General features: G+C 35.5%; 1 protein-coding gene across 3 annotated transcripts; it reads right to left on the bottom strand.

Moving 5' to 3' along the window:
* Positions 1-181: 181 nt before the first annotated feature.
* On the bottom strand, positions 182-14,486 carry phtf1 (putative homeodomain transcription factor 1). 3 transcript variants are annotated; one of them, XM_059537303.1, is made up of 17 exons: positions 14,159-14,483; positions 13,840-13,933; positions 13,692-13,748; positions 13,534-13,603; positions 12,454-12,612; positions 12,035-12,215; positions 11,294-11,408; positions 11,030-11,209; positions 10,710-10,961; positions 7,863-7,991; positions 7,321-7,590; positions 6,961-7,092; positions 6,248-6,334; positions 1,779-1,934; positions 939-1,034; positions 732-857; positions 182-507 (listed from the first exon to the last, which is right to left on the bottom strand). In XM_059537303.1, exons 2-17 carry the CDS (start codon positions 13,882-13,884, stop codon positions 487-489), a joined length of 2,076 nt encoding a protein of 691 aa, XP_059393286.1. In that variant the 5' UTR covers positions 13,885-13,933; positions 14,159-14,483; the 3' UTR covers positions 182-486. The 3 variants fall into 3 exon arrangements, with proteins under 3 accessions (XP_059393286.1, XP_059393287.1, XP_059393288.1); XM_059537304.1 differs by having other exon boundaries at positions 13,840-14,483; XM_059537305.1 differs by lacking the exons at positions 182-507; positions 732-857; positions 939-1,034; positions 1,779-1,934 and adding an exon at positions 5,623-5,695 and having other exon boundaries at positions 6,223-6,334; positions 14,159-14,486.
* Between the last annotated feature and the right edge of the window lie 6,403 nt (positions 14,487-20,889).

The following is a 20,889-nucleotide window of genomic DNA, read 5'->3' on the forward strand; positions in this document are numbered from 1 at the left end:
CCTGGTCCTCTCTCGTTCTTCACTGTCGTCGCTCCAGTTTTATATCCTTCCATCTCCTCCGTGGGCCTCGAGACCGGTGGGTCGAACAGGTGTAGCTCATCTCCAATCACTCCACCGGGCTCGCTCCCATGTCCCTCGGCCCCGCCCCACTCATCACAGTATACATTTATAAAAATTGGATTATAACATCAAGCTGTTAAGTAGTTACAGTAAGCAAGTGCATCAATAAAACCTACTGCAGCATTCTTTACAGTTCTAAAGTTCAAATATCAATGAGGAAATCTCAATGACGAATTTGAGCTGAACACAGGTTTGCTCGGACTGGCCGAAGGCACAGGTTAGGGAGGAAAAGTCATGAATAAGTTTGGTCAGTAGATATGCACAGTTTTTAAAATATAACTTGGTCATCTGGTAGGTTGTGCACAAGTGCACTTAAGAGTCTCTCTGGACCAAGTGTTAAGACGTTGTAAGTGTAAAGGCATCACATCAAGGTTTGATCTTCCAGAGCTGTCAAAAAAACAAAAAAACATACGATGGATATAGTTAGTTAAAGATTGCTTGTATATGATGTACTGCTAGATGATAACAGTCATATACAGCAAAAAGTGAGCAACCCCCACTATCCTGATAACAGGAAGTACAAAAGCGGTTATGACTTTAGAGTCAATAAAACAGACCCAGGATACAGGTGGAGATAACCACTGTACTTCGAGCACAAATGTTTCCCTCACCCGGATGTTGAACCCTAGTAAATCACTGACAGCAGCTGAGATGGCTGACAGGATGACCACTCTCGTGATATTGCAGATGAGCGGGTTCACTGTCAGACCAAGCAGACGAAATGGAGTGTCCAGTTCCTGAAAGCAGCAAATGTTGATCAATGCAAGCAAGGCATGTCTTATTATTTCCAATGATTGATGCTTTTCTGATAGTCTCACTTTTAGTAATTTTGTGGCCAGCCTCAGCACGTTGTTCACTATGTTCAGCTGATCCTTTTTGTTGGGTTTCTTCTCCATCTTAAGATACAAGTTTATCTGAAGCAGAAAGTGGATAACACGTTACAGTAGTAACAATAGTAACAATAGTTAATTACATGTTCTAACATGAAATAGCAATGAAAAATACTTATTTAAGGCACTTGTTAATCTTAATGTTAATTGTAACATTTAATAATACATTATTTAAAAAAAAGTCTGTTAATATAACTGTTTGAGACAACGTATTGAAGCTTGTTTCCACTACAGAATAATAAAAGAAAAAACATCTCACAATTCACACTTTCCCATAGAAAGTCAACAACTCATTTTTTTATTCTAGCATGGAATAAAAAAGAAAAAAAAACTAACTGCGCCATTTTATCTCTCAATTTTGAGTTTATATCTCAATTCCGAAATAATATCTCACAAATCAGACTTTTTTTTTTTTTTGCAATTCTGCATTTATTTCTTGCAATTCTGATAAAAAAGGTTTTTTTTATCACATGGCGAAAAAAAACTTCTATAAACATGAACTAACATGTACTAACTAATGAACTAACTATTATTAACTTACATTAACAAAAATGATTGCAACAAATGTATTGGTCCTTTTACACATTAACAAAAGGGACCTTATTGTAAATTGTTTCCAGAAAATGTAATGCCACACAGCACACAACTCAGTTGTGAGCAATGCTGAAGCTATTTATTAGCGCCTGCACCGTGTGCATGTTTGAATGGTTCACTTGTTTCTGAATTATACTGCATCATTGTTCTGTGTGGCTGAGATTTTTATCTTACCTGTTCAGTCAGAAGCACAGAAGCATTGCTATACTTTCGGTTGGTCTCAGCTCCGAGGGTAGCGAGGCGTAGGAGGAAAATCATTAGAGCAGCACACCAGACCATCAGCTCCCAGTTGGTCTCTGAATCCAGAAATGTGTGATGACTGTGCAAAAGCTGAAACACAATACCAGTTTCCTTCATTCCTTAGACAGTCATATCTTCAAACTGTTTATGTGCAGTAATATGAAACTTTACTTAATCTAATCCAAACAACAGATGCCACTTAAATTGTCTCTAAAGATAAGTTTATTTCACATTACTAACAGTCAGGAGCACATTTATACTTATTTATTTATATTTATACTATTCTTACTAAATCCAAATGGCAAAAAAATAAATAATAATAATTATAATAATAATTGTTTTAAGACATATTACTTAGTAACGCGTTACTGTACTCTGATTACTTTTTTAGTAAGAGAGTAATCTAACGCGTTCTAATTTTCAAATTAGTAATAAGAGTATAGTTAAAAACCAAGGTCTCTACGTTACTGCCGTGTTACATTGCTGACAGAATGCAGTGTTTTATAATCTAGAGATTGTAAAAAGGATGTAGCACACGCACTGTCAAGTCAAGTGCCAGTGGATTAGAGACCCGACGCAACAAGAGTGCAGCGCGTGGGACAAGACTTGACTTGTGTGCGCGGGATTCGGGAGAATAAAATGATTCACGGGACTCCAGTAAAACAGAAATATCTAAACATAAAATATCTAAAACAAATAAACTGTTATTCATCTATTGCACAGAAGCAACATGAACTAATATAAAACATAAATGATTAGCAGGCGCCAGTGTGTGCAGAGTTTCTATTTAGGCTATAACACGTGTTTGCAGTGTTGAGCAATGCAGTGCTGAAATTTGCATGCTCGCGTTTCCTCTAATTATAACACACGAATTGTAGACATTATGAAATATTAATTATGCATATATTTATTGTGTTATAACACAATTATAACACAATACATTTCATAAATTTCATAGAGAAAAAAAGTAATGTAACTAGTAACGTAACTAATTACTTTTGAAATAAAGTAATCAGAACAGTAACGTGATTTCTTTTAAAAGGAGTAATCAGTAATTTTATTACATTTTCAGAGTAAATTGCCCAACGCTGTTTAAGACAAAAATTATGTGTTATTTTAGTATTATTTATATATGTTTAATAGTTTTTGTGAGCAAAATATATAAGTTTCAAGATCAGTCATAAAACAATATCTAGGGCATGTTGAAGTCCAGATTAAAATGTAAAAATGTTTGAAAATAAACAGCCTCATAAGTCTAAAGGCCTGTTCACACCAAGAACAACAACTATTAAGATTAAAGCAATAAGCCCAAGAAGCCGTGGTTTACAGTGAATTTATAACAGCTAAAGGGCATTGCTAGGCATGACGTGAAGTGGAGCTAAAACCCCCTTAGCTGTTATGAATTCACTGTAAAACACGGCTTCACAGGTTTTATTGCCTTTATAAAACGGTTATTCCATATACGTAGTAAGGTTTCACAGAATAAAACAGAGCAAATAAAGTGTAATGATATAAATAAAAACAGTATTCTTCCACAAAACAATGTAGCTCGTAGTTCCTCAGAAACATTTGTGGTTCCAACAAAGTGGTTGCTGAGCAACACACCGAAGTAAACAAAGGTGTATGTTTGTGGTGTAATCAAAGACTACAGAATATGGAAGACATGTGACTCGTATACAGGTGCATCTCAAAAAATTTGAATTTCATGGAAAAGTTCTTTATTTTTTGAAAAAAAAAAAAAAAAAAAGTAAACTTATATTCTAGATTAATTGCACAGAAACTGAAATATTTCAAGAGTTTTTTGTTTTATGAGTTTTTTTAAGTCCAGGTTGCTTTGATAGCGGCCTTCAACTCCTCTGTATTGTTTGTCAGATGTTACTTAACTTCCTCGTCACAATAGCCCATAGATTCTCGGTGAATATCAGGTCAGATGGGTTGGCTGGCCAATCAAGCACAGTAATATCATGGTCAGCAAACCACTTGAAAGTGTTTTTGGCACTGTGGGCAGGTACTAAAGTCCTGCTGCATAATGAAATCAGCATCTCCAAAAATGCCTTGGAAAAATGCAATGCTCAATATGGCCGCTCATCGCAGGAAGCCCCGCCTTCTGAATGAAAGAACCAATCGCTAATCAGTAAAGTCAGTGCGTCACTGCAGCTGCTGTTAGAAGTCCTGGTTGTTATAGAAACAGTCAGCACTCTGAGACCTATTCTCTTGGTCGGCGTTACGTCACAAATCATGTGACCTGCATAGCAACAAGCCGTCGCCGTGTTTGAAGGGTAAAACAAACCGAAGGCAATCAAGGCAAAGCCCAAGGAAAATCAAAAAGGTATCTATTCACAGAAGTTTTGTTGTGGATTATGTCAGTTATGGATACTAACGGACTACTTTGTATTAATGATGAATGATATCTGTGTATGCGAATGTATGTCTGTGGTGAGAAGTGAAGTGAATGTAATAAAACACTCATGTAAAGCGCTTTGCGACTAACGTTAGCTAACGTTACATGTATGTGAAAGGCGCTAGCAGCTATACAAATACAGATCTTCTTTCTCCTATTACAGAATATCTTATCAATATATAGAAAGTCTACTTGCGCCTGCATTGACAAGGTACCACAGAAAGCTGTCGCTTGTAGGTTTAACGTTACAATCTTGTCCCTATCGACATCCAGCTGAGTCCTGGGAGAACAACCCAAAGGCATGGCCCAGGCTCGAGTATCCAGACAATTACCTCATCAAATCCCCTGTTTTGAACACCATGTGTACATACCATGTGTCCTACACTTGCAGTCATGTTTAAATACCCATCAAGCATCGATTACATTAACTATGTTCATTTGGAAAAAAAAAAAAAGATGTTTATTCAAAAGCACTGTGTTACACAATGGCTGTATTGGGCTCAATCTGTCAGTGGCACAGCTTGTACAGTGTCAGTGAGGGACACAGTTTTTTCAAAAAAGCAAAAATAGACTAACTGCAGAAACGTATCTTATTCCCCACACAACTAGTGCATTTCATTGTTGCTTATCAGTGTAGAGCTGCCGACCATTATGCATAGCAGTGTCATAACATAGCAACAGAAAATTGAGTGGCCATCTCTGCAGTGGTATTATTTTGTTATTCTTTGATTTGCCGAATCATTGCTAATTTTTTAGGCATGATTCTCGGCAGTTTTCTCGACAGCTCTGCGCTCGTTTGTCTTCCGCTTCATGTTGCTTAATGGCGAGCGCTTGTTTGTTTTACCCTTCGCCGCGGTTGCTATGCGCGCACAGTGCATTATGGGAGTAAAAGTCCCGGATGTCCGACCTCGAGAATACTTAGGACTGCGTATGCGCACTGGCTGATCTAGCCTGAGAAATAAGCTTTTTATAATGCTATTTGAGCAAAAGTTACAATATTAATGGTAAGTCAGATTTCTTTGGTGATTTCAAATATAAAATTTAATCCTACACTTAGTGAACAGTTTTGGAGTTTGATTTTTCCCCCATTCATAGAGTTAGAAGCTGCACTTGGATGCCCGAGAGGCATTTCAAAGATGGCCGCCAAGTAACATGACTTGGTGTAATTGACAACAGCTTCGAATGCGGCTCAACCAATCAGAATCAAGGACCAGAACTATCCATTTTATAAAATGATATTAGCTTCCACACCAGCGAACAATATCGTCTGTTTATTCCAAGCACACGTGCATCTGCCACATTCTCGAACTCATTATAGCAGGATGGATTCTGATTGGCTGTCGATGTTTGTATCGCACACCAGCTGGGAAAAATCATTAGCTTTATAGTTATCGATCTTGGTGTAAACAGGACTTAAGGATTTAAATATTTGGCACTGCAATGAGCACCACTACGAATAAATAAATCCTGATCAGAAACAAAAATTAGAGCAGCTTTTTTGTTCACATTGTACCATAAAGGCTGCATTTCTGCTGTTTCATCATGCCATCTGTTGTCAGAGTGTGAACGTGTATTTTCATTCAGTAAGTCTCCATCACTCGTTCTGCCATGCACTTCTCATCTGTCTTGGGCTTGTTTACATCAGCGTGTGCACCTTTGATGCAGCATACTGTGGTGTTGTGCATTTTAACCAGTTGACGAGAAAGGTATTCTTACGATGCATACATTTATTTTTAATAATTTCTAATAATAATTATTAACAGTATTTTTAAGTGCCCATGATAACAATGCATGTTCATTAACATGATATATTATATCGTATTACTGAATACAGGCACATGTGTCTTACATGGATTACAGAAATATTTACTGTTTTTGAGAACAAATGACATTGAAGTTAGAGCATATATTTAAATAGGATTAGATTTTTTTTAATGCAAACCTTAAAAATATATGTCTAAAGAGTGTGTCAAAAACATTGTATGATAGAACAATAACTGACCTGGGCACAGATGATGAAGGAAATAGACAAAGCCAGGAGGAAAATCGATGAGACAATGACATCGACAGACCTCTGAGGGCCTCGTCTCTGTTAAACAGAAGAAAGAAATGATTAAATTGATATCTTCATATAGTGTCAACTAGCCTAGGTACATGTATCTTTAAACAGGACTATACAAATGTTACTGCCAGCAGAAACCATTTACTGTCATTTGTGCTTATATAAACAGACTGGTTAAACAAATTGGATTAACAACATATACAAGCAACCATAAGGCTTTGGAAATTGCCTTAAAGGTTAAATTAAACATACAGAATACGTTATGGCTGAAATTTTAATTCTATATTATTTTGTATAATTAAATAGAATATATAGTTTTATAAATAATATAGTTTTAGTTATAACCAAACCAAAAGTGAATTTAGGCACCACAAAATTGTGATGTACAGTATAAAACTGTTCAATTTAAAGATTTGCTAAAGGTTACATTCAACAGTGCTATTAAATTATTATTAGTAATTAGAGTAAATGAATAGATTAACTTTATGTGAGCATTAGATGACAGCGAAGCTAATTTAAATGTAAAAATGGAAGAAATTAGCGTGTAAAATTAAATATCTATAATATCAGTCAATATATATTTGATAAACAGAAAATAAGCCCACTACAAAAAAGTGCATCCCTACATGTCCGCTATAGTGAGAAGATGATACCTTTAGGAATGATCGAAGGGAAAGCCACATCTTGATATTTTGCACTTTCTTCAGTCGAAAGTGAGGAATCTCAGATTTTTTGGCTTTGCGTGCAGATGTGAGATGGCTGAATAATTTTGCAAACAAAAGGCGCTGTAGTTGAGAACAAATTAATTTTTTAGGCATGTTACTTATCAATAACACAATAACTGTTCATTTATACACTGTTAAATGCAAAACTTTTATTAGGATGCAGAATTACACATAAAATAACACCAAAATTGACATTTTATCCTAAAGGTGGCAGCAAACATAAACATTAAAAATGCATTAATTATAAACACACTTAAAAAACTGATGCGAAGTCATTTTCATATTCACCTGTCTATATGTCCTCTCAGCCACACACATCATGAAGAAGAAGAGCCCAGAGAGGAAAACTCTTTCTATTGTGGTGATGATGAAGAATGCATAGGACAAGGCACAAGGTGGCCCAATGGCCACTGTGGACAGTTCCTCGAAAGACACAGAACTGAGATTGGCAACATCCAGTTTCTGTGCCAGTCTGAAGCAGTAGGGCAGCAGAGCCAGTGAGGTGGTAACCAGACTGCCGAAGATCAGATAACCCATCCCTTGTTCGACCACCTTCACCTGTTAACAGAAATCCTTCAGCATAATTGTACAGCAACAGCATTGACCTGTTGCTTTCCGGTCAGTTAGAAATGTGTTAAAGGCAAATTCCAATGCAAAACTCTACAACAGTCTGCATTCAAATGCTTACAGAGGAGTTTACATTGAATTTGAATTTAATTTTGTGTTTAGGAGGAAAGTGTTGTGTTTAGGAAGTCAACTGTTCTATTCTCTTTTAAGCAATTTAAACCGCTAATGTAGAAATAAACAGGTCAGAGAAAGAAGGACTTTACTCTTGTGAGAATGATACCACTGATCTCCAGCACGGACATGTCAGCTTTCTTACACTCTCCTTGCTCCCAGATAATGGCACTGACACGATCTTTGGAGGGGTGACAAGCCTGCAGCCACGAAAATTGGTGCTAAAAAGATAAAGAAATCATTTGTGTCATTCTAAGTGCATAGATAAATTCTTGCGACATAACCATTTTTTTTATCTGTGTACTGATATTCAGTAAATGTCAGGCAACCAAAGTCATGTGGTCAGACCAACATGCAGAAAAACAAAACTAAAAGGAAATTATGGCAGCCCTGCAGATCCTCATGACTGTGTGTCAAGTTCAACAAGTTTACTAAAATATCAGCTAATTTTGACCAAGTAGGACCTTTCACTTCCCAGGTCCAATACCCTCAAATTCAAGGACTTAAAGTGGGGACACATTTCAAGTGAGAGCGAGGTTACATTGTGTTATCTTGTAAGATGTATAAGTTTTCATGTGTCAAACATAACTATGCAAAAAAGGTTCTTTTTTTTTTTTGCATAAATGTTTGGCCACATGACAGAGATCTGATATTCTATTTGTTGCATTTCTGTTTTGCATAAAACTGAAGAATATTGGGTACATCCTATACTGTATTCTAAAATGATCTAATATTAACTTTTGCAGGGATTTTATTCAAAAGAGCTTAGGCTCATGTAACCAGAAGTTTTTCTTGCCTCATGGGTTTACATGATCTTAACAAGCAAAGCAATTCAACATTAATTTCCCGAGTTTATCTGTGAAACATAGAGGTACCATCCTAGTAGTTTTGTGCACGCATGAATGCCATGTAGGGTGACCATATTTTAGTTTTCCAAAAAGAGGACAGTGGGTGTGGCCGGGCCGGGGGCTGGGGTGTGGTTGGTTGGTGGTTAAAGTAGTGCAATGACCATATCCCAAATATCATGAAAATATGTCATTTCCATACCTAAAATACATATTTTACAGTCACTGTTATGCATATTGATCATAAACACAAATAAAATGCTTCCTACCAGTGGCCCTCCTTCATAAAACTTAACATCTAGCACAGTTTTATCATAGGCAGAATGCAAAATGTTTCAATACAAGCATTTTAGACAAATGTAATGAAGCAACATTTCAAACCTTTAACCCATGGGGAAAATCAATCAATCAAGGGGAATAAAACTTTAGGGGAAAAAATGCGGACTTGGCAACCCTGCATTCAACACGAGCTGCAGGATTATGCAATATTAGAATGTTTGCAGGGAGCAGGCGGGATTGGACAAAAATCACGGGAGCGGGCAATAATGGTCAGAAATTCAGTGGGAGCGGGATTAAGAAATCAGTCCCTCGCAGTGCTCTAATACAAAAACGCACTGGTGATGGTAGAAAGCAAAAGCCAAATTCACGACATTCTGCGCGGTTCAGAAATCCTTGCCAGACGCATTTTTTTAGGTCCAAAAAGAGGAAATGTCAGGGAAAAAGAGGAAATATGGTCACTCTAACATCATAGCAACGTATAACTAGGGCTGTGCAAAAAATCAAATGCGATTTTCATGCACATCTCATCAAGACGCTCCTGTAATTAGAAGTATATCTCCAGCACGTGCGTTCGGATCAGGGTTGCCAGGTTTTCACAACAAATCCTGCCCAGTTGCTTCTCAAAACTAGTCCAAAACTAGTCCAATCGCGCTTCCAGGAGGTTCTCCGATAAAAATTGCTTCCCGGGGTTACAATATAAGTTTTTTAGCAGGGTTGCCTTGGTAAAATTCGCATTTTAGGTGTTAAATATCACGTTATTTGTATTGGGGTCGCTTCGACCCGTGGACATGAAAAACAATCGCAGACTTGGCAACACTGGTTGGCATTTACTACACCGAGCCGTAATTCACTGACAATCTACACAAAATCGATGTTAAAATCATAGGCGATACTTTGTCGATTTTGAAAACGATTTTGTGTTAGTTGTCGGTAGATTACGGCTCTGTGTAGTAACTGCCGCTCCACCTGAACCAGTGTTGCCAAGTCTGCGATTGTTTTTCATGTCCGCGGTTTGAAGCAACCCCAAAACAAATAACATGAAATTTGGCCCCTAAAATGCGAATTTTACCAAGGCAACCCTTCCAAAAAATGTATATTTTAACACCGGGAAGCAATTTTTATCGGGGAACCTCCTGGAAATGCGATTGGGCAAGTTTTGGACTAGTTTTAAGAAGCACCTGGGAAGGATTTGTTGTGAAAACCTGGCAACCCTGATCTGAACGCATGTGCTGGAGATATACTTCTAATCACAGGAGCGTCTTTACTGATGAGATGTGCATGAAAATCTCATTAGATTTTTTGCACAGCCCTACGTATAACACAGTATTCTCACGAGAAACACTTAACATAACGTGTAAATTTGTTATAGGTCACGAATTGTTGCTGAAATAACACATTAGCAGACCAGAGGGAATAATATGGAATTTTTTCCAGAAAACTTCTTGCACAAAATAAATTAAAGCACTTTTAAGGACCTGCATCAATGTATGTTTATTTTCAAAATCTTTCCAGGGCCTTGAAAATTGTTTTTCAGATTGACAAACTTTCAAGGATTTCAAGGACCCGTGTTGTTTTTATCAACTGTTTGGACTCTCATTCTGACGGCACCCATTCACTGCAGAGGATAATCTAGTGAGCAAGTAATGCAATGCTTAATTTCTCCAAATATGTTCTGATGAATAAACAAACTTACCTATGTCTTGGATTGCCTGAAGGTGAGTAAATTTTCAGCACATTTTCATTTTTTGGGTGAACTATTCCTTTAAACAAGGTATGAAGTCACATTAAACTTATTACAGCAAATTGACAACCCACCTGCGGTAAGGCTTCATCCTCATCACTCGTCAGAGTGATGTTGGGAAAAGGGAGGGAGTGGTTTTGACTGTGAGGCTCCTCCTCCCCACTTTTGCTGTTTCCTGTGGAGGCGGAGTCAGGATCGTGTAAAAGCTCCTCCCATAACATATCATCTGTGTCAGAGGCTGGACGTGAGCCCTCTGACGGCCGCCGCAGAAGCTCGACTTCATGTGCCAGCGCCGGGCCATCTGTTGCCCTGCCGTTATTCTCTCCCTGTATGTGTTCATGCATTTGTAATTAACATTCTGAACTAACTTACATACATTAACCAAGATACTCACCTGAGTCTGGGGTGGCGGATTGTTCTTGGGGATGTTGTGAAGTCTATTCCGGAGCGCTCGAGCGTATTTAGAAGGTGCTGATGAGAAGAGTCTCTCTCTTTGCAGCTCTGCTGCTTCTTCTTCTTCTTCCTCACTAGAGATATCTTCAGAAGCCCCATACGGAGGCCTCCTTGGGGAATTCTGCAAACCCACAAGATCTCAATCAATACAACCATGAATGTTCATGACGATTCAAAAAGTGCAGTTCTAAGGAAAGGGTTTTACCAGTCTCTTCTCTGATCTGTAGAGCCGATGGCTGTCTTCAAGTTTGAGTTCTACTATCCCTCCCCCTTTGCTGCTCTCATCCTCAGACCTCTTTGATTTTCTACTCTTCCTCTGTCTATGAATAAACACCAAAATAATCTACAACATGCCACAAATGGAATTACATCAAAAGAATGAAGTTCTGACCAATCAAAAGCCAGGACCTATCCATGTATACCAGCAATAATATATACGAGTAACATATCAAATTTAATCTGGTGCCTGTTTTGACACTAGGTTCAATAACAAGTTAAAAGTTTAAAATATAATATTTAAAATATACTTTATATATAAACTTTTAAAATATAGATATTAAGATGTTCACACGCATAAGTAGCATTTATTCAAGGTGTAAGAAAACATAACTTTTTACTTAAATATAACACCACAACATTTTTAGAGTAACTAAAACGAAGCTTTTCATAAAAATGGTATAAAGCTACATGAATACAATGTGTACATTTCTAAGAACTTGGCATGTTTGTTTTAAACTAGATTATTAGCTTCTCTTTATTGTGGAGACTCTACTGATTCAGTAGTGTCAGCTGAACACTGGCACTTCTGATTAAACTGCAAGCTTTGCAGAACATTAGATGTCTTGGCCATTGGATGAAAGAAAGAAAATAAAAACACTTGATCTTTTATGGCCCTGAAAATGAGATAAGTCTGTCTCTAACAAATCTGACACAGCAGTAGCTTAACCTTTTCCTGCGAACAGGGCTGGCCGTCCGGCTGAGGACAGGGCTGTTGTCTGGGCTTCTGGAGGATTCTGTGGATACTATTTGGCAGTGTACTGTACCCAACAACAGCATGAGACACAATGGACCCACAACCTCACTGGAACAGGCTGCAGGTACCTCAAAATACAACACAGCTCCTGCCACTGCAATGAACACAAATACATCAGACCATGACACCATCCTGAGAATTTCCATTTCTTTTAATTCATTTCCAACTGATATGGAAGATTTTCAAAAGTATTATCACTAAACAGTGTGGATTATCTCTCTGCAAAATCTGAAATATTCAAAGAATGAGCAACAAAACAATGCTGATACACTTGAATGCACCACTTATGTATACGTGCCTGTGCTTTGCTGAAAAGAAGAAAAACAGCATACCTTGAAGGAAGTACAGAACTAAGATGAGGGCGGATATGCTTTTAGATGTAACTTGGATCCACCACTGAAAGAAGAAAGGAAAAAAGAGGACCCTGACCAAGCCTTTACGAGTCAGAGCGGTCCAAGGGCTCTCTGGTTTGGTCTTGCTAAATGTAGAACCTGCAGTTGTAAAGATACTATTTTTATTGTTTAAAAGAGCATCATACTGTAAATATGTTGGTTACTTTCAATAGAAAAAACAAATAATAAATACAGTAAAACTTTAAAATAGCTCCTCCTTACATTAACAACTGAAGGAATAACATATATAATTAATGGAATAAAAAAACACAACCTTTCAGAAATCATTATAAAATGCTCATTTGCTGCTCACGAAACAATTCACGGTTGAAAATGATAAAAATGCCTTTTTTTGTGGAAACTGAAATATGCGATTCATGATTTTATGATTCTTTGATGAATAGAAAGATGAAAAGAATGTATTTTTTAGAATGTTTTTATTAGAAAAAGAATGCTTTAGTAACATTATAAATGTCTTTATTGTCTCATAAATGTATTTTTGATAAATCTTTGCTGAATCCAATGTAATAATTTCTTTAAAAAATATCCCAGTGACGTCAATATTTTGAGTAATTGAAATTTACTTCAAAATAAGTAAGAAAAGAAAGACAGATTTATGGAGAAAAACCTTAAAATTACTTGTCAGGACATATACATCTAAGTAGTTAACTAAAAAATATGTTTCTCTAAGTAATTTAGAGTGAAAATAGTAGCCCCTGTATGACAGACCACATTTGATTATCTTGACTTTACTTGTTTATGTCTCTTCTTATAGTAAAATGTTTTATTCAGATTTAGGTAAAATAATTTAATGATATTTTCTGGTTATAAAATTAAAACATACATTCACAAAAACACCTTAATGTAATTCCTGAAACAATGTCACTTTTGCAGTTGTTTTTTCTGCCTGTTTTATAGCAAATTTTTACCTTTTAAGTGTGGGATCTGATCTGATCTGTCAGCCTACATTTATTATATATACACAAGAGATTCAGATGCTTAACTTCAATGTTAACTCACCTCTCACTAGGTCAACATCAATGAGGCCTGGCTTGATATGGCCAGTCTTCTTAGGTTTGCTTCCGAAGCCCTGTTCATATGAAACAGAGGTTCACAATCTGATTGCATAGATTTTAATTTACACAATGTTGCAAACACAAACTGCACTGTCACATTACCTTGAGCTCAGTCTGTTCCAGTGACTTTTCCCAGATCTGCTGATCATAGGCTCCGATCTTTGACACAAGATCATTAGAGAACTGTCAATCCCTTTATAATCAAACCCTGCATTTACTGTATAACAGATCTAAGTTAGTGAAGGCTTACCTTTTTCTGATACCATGTTATTCCTGCCATTTTTTTTAAATACATGAAGTCAGGTCATCTCAGTAGACAGTGTCTATCACAGAATATTTCATTCCTCGAAAGAGTCAGTGGGACAGGTTATGTTATCGCTTACATTCATAAGTAGACGCCTGCTCTCAGTTGCAGGTACAGACATAGGAAGCAACTCGAATAAAGACAGCGGCTGTGTTTCAAAACATAGTGAGCTGCCTTCCTAGACAGCATTTGATAAAGACCGCTAACGTTACCGGTAAAGTCACTTGCTTTTAGTTCTCGGAAAATATTACAATATTAAACATACCCGGAGCCCAGTAAACGATATGTGGCTGTGTTTTCTCAGCAGCTCGTTTGGAGTCTTGTCAACATTCTCAGATGTTTACACAAACCTCGCCCCCCCCTTCCACCAAAACTATCTGACGCTACATCGTAAACATCTCATTAGGATGTTAAAACAACCGTCTGAAGTTGCGAGCTAACTGTATTTACTGTCAAACCACCCTGGCATTAATTCGGTTACATATGTTCGACGATAAAATGAACTTCTTGTAAAGGAGAAGTGACTGTTTAAGTTCCCACTCTCATCAGCGCCTTCTGGCAGAAACGAAAAGTGTGTGTGAAGCAAGCGACGACAACGGCTAATCGAGTCTAAATGGCGGAACTAGCCTAACGTTACATGTGCAAAATATACTAACTAGTGTAAAACAATAATAACATAAATAAGATCGAATTCATTTAATTAAAATAGAAAATAACAAATAAGTCAAAATAATTATAAGTTAAAATTGCTTAAAGTCGAATCATAGAATGTAACATTTAATCACAGTGGACCACAAAACCAGTCATATATGGATCTTTTTTTATTTATTTTTTTATTGAGATTTATGCATGAATATTACAGCTGAATAGATAAGATTTCCAGTCGAGATACAACTAGCTATTTGAAAATCTTTATCTAGGGAGCAAGAAAGAAAAAGAAGAAGAAGAAAAAGAAAAAACTAGTTATAGAGAAAATCGCATTTAAAGTTGTCCAAATAAAGTTCTTAGCAATGCATATTACTCATCAAAAATAGGTATTGTTATATTTAGGATAGGAAATTGACAAAATATGTTCATAGAACATGATCTTTACTTTATTTTCTAATGATTTTGGTATACAAGAAAAATGGATAATTGTGACCCATAGCTACAATATATTGTTGGCTATGGCTACATATATTCCCGTTCTACTTGACTGGTTGTGGTCCAGGGTCACAACTGATAAAATAAATCGTTCTCTTGAGTCGGACCTTTACGATGACTGATCTTAAGTGGTGCTCGAATCAACGCTGAACCAATATATATGCCTACTAAATACCCCCCCCAGCTCATGTGAGTATTATTTTAGCCGTATTTTCACAAGTGCTATTAATTTCTTTATGTGTAGAACTCTTTTTAATTATTGCATCTTTAATGTTTTAAGCTATGTGTTTTTAAGACCATTTTAATGTTAAATTACGTTTTATATTAAATTTATTATTGTATATGTTTGTTGACATATTTATTCTCTATTCGCGTGAGATGACCCTTAAAAATGACTAACATCAGGTCTGCATCCCAATGACGCTAGGCATGTCTTTTGCCAGTATTCACCAAAGGACTGTGATTGGTCCATCATCATCAGCGCTGAGAAAAGTAACAGTACTACTGCCACCAAGATTGTAGCGCCACAAAAATATACTGTCAGATTTTCACCACTAGATGTCAGCATTTTGATTATATTAGATTAGGCCTACGTCATATCACAACAAATTATGTATTTTCATTTGTCTCTTTTCGTCTGAGATTAAGCAGATCATTTACAGAGCTTTTGAAACTGTAATTTGGTATTTCATTCCCTTATACATAATATTTGTTCTCACAATTCAAGAAGAAAATAAACTTTCTATAATTGAATTCATATGCTTACTCCTCTCTTACAAAATAAAATGATGGCAGTAATTGAATGCAATTTTTTGACCCCATAAATTTTTAACTCCATAAATGGTTAGACGGGTGTAGACTTTTATGACTCTTATTTGTTTACTGCAAAAAAGTTTGAGTCATTTGATTAAGACAAAGAGGCTTTGCAACTCTAATTTTGAACGTTTTAAATAAAAATGGTTGTAGGGAACAATAATTGTATTATAATATCTGATACTCACTGCTTGTAGAAAGTATTGTGCTGCTGTGATGACTGAATCAGGAGCTTTTCATATTAATATATATCCAGTTACACACCCACAAACTCTTTTGGATAAGTTATGCCACTTACTTTCAACAATGCTTTGAATAGTTTCACATCCACATATAATGAAGAAAATGCAGAATAATCACAGTAATCAGCACAAGCCTACTAGTCTGACATCATGATGTCACCCATATGAACAAAAAGAAATAGCATGTGATTGAGACAAAGTAGCCTACTGACAGTGATTATTATCTGGACCATATGCAAGCCTAAAAGCCAATATTTAAGGATTAAAGAAATGGACAAAATACTGTACAACAGAAATGATTTTCACTTATCAAATCATGGATGTGCTGGTTACTGCAGGGAGAAAATATATCAATATAAATCAATATAATCAATATAAGTAAAATGAATCAATATCAGTAAAAAAAAAAAAAAAATGTGTTCTTGTCATGGATTTATAATGCCAGCTGTTTATTTCAATTTGCAATACTTTTCTGCACAAATTTTGTTTCATTCTTTTTAGACACAGTTTATTTTTACCAAGCCAAAATCAAAGGATATTTAATCCTTAATATATTATTCTTATCTATATTTTACAACATTTGTTGTAAGATATTAAGATAAGATTTTAACGTAAGATTTTAACATAACATAATCGCACTTTCTTTTAATATAATATTCTAAATGATCCATTCATTAAGAATTGTTATATTTTTTAATATTATATTATATTTTTATTGTTATATTTATTTATTAGCAGCACTATTAATACTTTATGCCATTTATCCGTACACCCACTGAAAAGTATAAAGATAAAATCAAAGGTATTTCTAAAGTTAATATATTTATTTTTATCCAGAATTAGTTTCATTGTACAACATTTGTAAAAGTGATTAATCATTATGTGACTGTTTTAATTATTGATTTCCACACAAAATAATAATCATGCATTCTTTTAATATAACATTCTTTTAGTTGTTTTTATTATATTCATTTATTAAGAATTATAATATTATATTCATAAATATCATATTTAATGTATTGTTTGTAATTTTGCTTACTGCATTTTTTTCGTCTGTGTCATTTGAATCGAGTGATGGAAATTTGATCATAAATTTACAGTGGAAGTTCCAAGTGGGAAAACTGAGATTGTTTACATGTGCTTTCTCATTTGAATGCACTAATGGTTTCTTGCCTTCAATATACCCATAGATCACCTGCTATTTTGTCCAGAAGTAATTACCCAGTCCTCTGTTGGAGCATATGTGAGCACTGTGTATGCTGCTTATAGATTTCATTTTGTGAGGTTTCCCTCTGATTTCCCTGGCCTCAGTATGAGGTTATTATTGACTGGCATTATATGAAATGTCTCAGTCGATTTTTCAGCCCACTAATGCCTCGACCTGTGGAACTTCATCTGTCCTGCGAGACCTCTCTTAATGAGACTCGAATGCAAACCAAATCTCACCTCCAGCATTTGGAGAAGGTTGATGATTTCACTGCATATCCTAGTTGTCATGTATATCTGCCCAGTGCTTTTAGACTTCACCATCAAAGGGAGTCTTTATTATTCATGGCATGGTGAAGTAAGAGGTGGAAAAAGTGATTTTAAAAATGTGTGCTTTTCTTACATTAATTAAACATGGCTGTCAGCTGTGGGTCGACCACAGGTCTGGTTATCTCATTTTACATATACACCTAAACTGTCTTTCATCCCAGTCCAAGCCAAAGAAACGGTGTAGCCAAAGATATTGAGGCTGGACACTGGAGTTTTTTTTCACACAGAAATAATGATATGATATCTTTACTTGCTTTAACAAAATTGACAAGCTGGCTCTAGTGTACTGTATTTCACCTCCCTAATCTCAGTATTTCTCTTTCTCTCTCACACATGTAATCTATAACTCAGAAGAAGCAGAGTGTTTTGTGCTGACAACACCCTGACCCACAAAGCTCACGCTTTACGAGCTGCTCACTGACATGGATCACTTCATTCCGGAGTTATATAAACACGAGGAATGTGTGCACATGTGAATTCACAATATGAGTATAAATGCTTGATAAAATACTCTGACTCAACCATGCTGAACGGAATAAAAAGATACACTGTTAGGTGATTATATAAGATTAAAGGTGAAATGTGTGATTTCTGTGCCACTAGAGGCACCAAACAGAACTGTGGTGGTTCAAGCTTTGCATATTTATTAATATTTTTTGGACAATACAATTCAAAAATTCAACAAATAAATAAATAAACTGGACCCATTTTTATTGATTGCACCAATATATTGTTTACTGTAGGACTACAAAAGTGTTTTAAAAAACTAAATATCTAGTCTCACTTCGGCCATCCAAGATATAGATAAGTTTGTTTCTTTATTGGAACAGATTTGGAGAAATTTAGCATTATATCACTTGCTCATCAACAAATCCTCTGCAGTGAATGGGTGCCGTCAGAATGAGAGTCCAAACAGCTGCTAAAAACATCACAATAATCCACAAGTAATGCACACGACTCCAGTTCATCAGTTAATGTCTTGTAAGGTGAAAAGCTGCATGTTTATTTGAAACAAATCCACAAGGCATTTTAACTTTAATCTATCGCTTCTGGCCAAAATGCCCATCATATTCTCCATTATCCATAATAACACTTTCTCCAGTGAAAAAAACCCCCTGTTGCTCCTACATATTTGCTTAGAACTGTTTTTGTTCGTAGGACAACTTTTTCATTGGATAAAGCTATATGATGTAATTGAGCCGGATGCAATGGTTTGAAGTTAAAAATGTCTTTATGATTAATTTTTTTTTAAATTTATTTATTTGTTTTTAACAAACATGCATCTTTTTATCAGCTCTTCAAACTCTAGAGTTTTATCAGCTGTTTGGACTCTCATTCTGACAGCACCCATTCACTGCATAGAAGAGGATACTCTGGTGAGCAAGTGATGGAATGCTAAATGATTCCAAATCTGTCTAAATGAAGAAACAAACTCATCTACATCTGAGGCTGAGTAAATTCTCAGCAAATTTTAATTTTTAGGTGAACTATTCCATTAACTGTTTCTCTTCAGCAAGTACATTAAAATAGCATCTATTCAAGTCCATATGGAATTTTCCCATACGTAATATGAAAATGAATGGCATACATGTACATATAATCTGTATATATGCATATTTACAGGCTGTATTTTTCTCTGTGCTCCCCAAATCACCTCACAGTATGAGCAAAAAAACGACGTATGTGGACTGAGAGATGTAATTGAATGTGCCATGTCAAGCCTGAGGTAGAGAGCAAATGTTATGTAGCAAAGCAGAGCGAGAGAAAGAATGAGAGCAAGGCTCTAAAGGGACTTCAACAATATTTTCCTTGTGCGTTTATAGCCGCATTCCGGTAACACATGCATCTTCTGAAAGTTATTTTGGAAAGGCACTGTATTGAATTATTCTGGACTTGCTCTGCCTGAAACTTTATACACTTTGAAATGACCTATATGCGCATAGGCACTGTAATGATTAGCTGTGCAGCCCCTTTATTCTGGCATATACATGCGATACATGCTCACTTTCCTTATTTCCATCTGGATTTCAGCCAAGACTGCACTGAGTGTAGCACATGTAAAGAAACATAAAGACTTTCTGCCACACAGAGCCTGTATGCACTTTAAACTGCACTTTAAAACATACGAGAGACATTAGCATAAATTAGTGTGCTAGCGTTAGCTGGCTTATCCTTTAACCTGAAATTACACTTATAATGTTGTACAGGAAGACCTAATAAATGTGGGCCAGCAATTAGAGGTTATCTTCAAAAGCTGCATAAAAAGTTTAAAGCTTCTTCTCTTGAGGCAATCCAGACCTTCAGTGGGTTAAGAACATTAGTAGGTATGTGGTAGCTCCTATATTATATTATATTATATTATATTATATTATATTATATTATATTATATTATATTATATTATATTATATTATATTATATTATATTATATTATATTATATTATATTATATTATATTATATTATATTATATTATATTATGTTATATTATATTATATTATATTATATTATATTATATTATATTATATGCTTCAAAGGTATGGGGTCAAATACATGCTTATCAAGTCAGCATTTATTTGAACAAAAATACAGTAAAAACAGTAGACTAATACTGTGAAACATTACAATTTAAACTAATTTTAAACTAAACTTTTTATCATTTTAATATGCTGATTTGGCATGTTAGAAAACGGTTGGGCTGCTTAATATTTTTGCTGAAACCATGAAACATTTAATTTTTTCAAATAAGGAGAAAATAAATTAATATGAATAAATAATGGAAAATAATGACTATGTTTGTTAGTCTAGGAGTCTTTGAAAGCATATTTTCAGCATGCAGTGTGTAAATCTGTGGATATTTTTCTCTTTCCTTTGCTCAAATATTTAGGAAAGCTATCAAACATTAAATATCTTGTTTTTATTTCACTGCGCCATAGCCAGTAGAACCTATTTGTTGACTTTTAGTTGCTATATACAGTATATCAGGAACAATAGTATCATTTTCAAATGATAAAACCCAGATACAGAATCAATGAGCCCAAGCAGAAACCCTTGGAGTGCTTCTCCATTTGCCTTACAAAATGAACAAAGTGTCACTTTTTGAAGATTATTCATCATCTAATGATATTCGACCTAACTATTTTTTTAACCAAATCACCATTGTTATTTAATGTAGATTAAGGGATCTTCCACTGGGGCAGAAGTGTGGCCACTGATCAGAGTGATGATGTTTACGATCCCTGGTTTCTTTTCCACAAACATGCTTC

The sequence above is a fragment of the Carassius carassius genome, chromosome 44 (assembly GCF_963082965.1).
Source record: "Carassius carassius chromosome 44, fCarCar2.1, whole genome shotgun sequence".
Classification (NCBI taxonomy): domain Eukaryota; kingdom Metazoa; phylum Chordata; class Actinopteri; order Cypriniformes; family Cyprinidae; genus Carassius; species Carassius carassius.

Bases quoted from the DNA above. Each gene is read 5' to 3' on its own strand.
- phtf1 (XM_059537303.1), bottom strand. From the start codon at position 13,884: ATGTATTTAAAAAAAATGGCAGGAATAACATGGTATCAGAAAAAG. The intron at 10,962-11,029 runs GTGAGTATCTTG...GAACACATACAG, and splicing joins ATCCGCCACCCCAGACTCAG to GGAGAGAATAACGGCAGGGC. The intron at 6,335-6,960 runs GTATCATCTTCT...TCTGTTTAACAG, and splicing joins CCCTTCGATCATTCCTAAAG to AGACGAGGCCCTCAGAGGTC.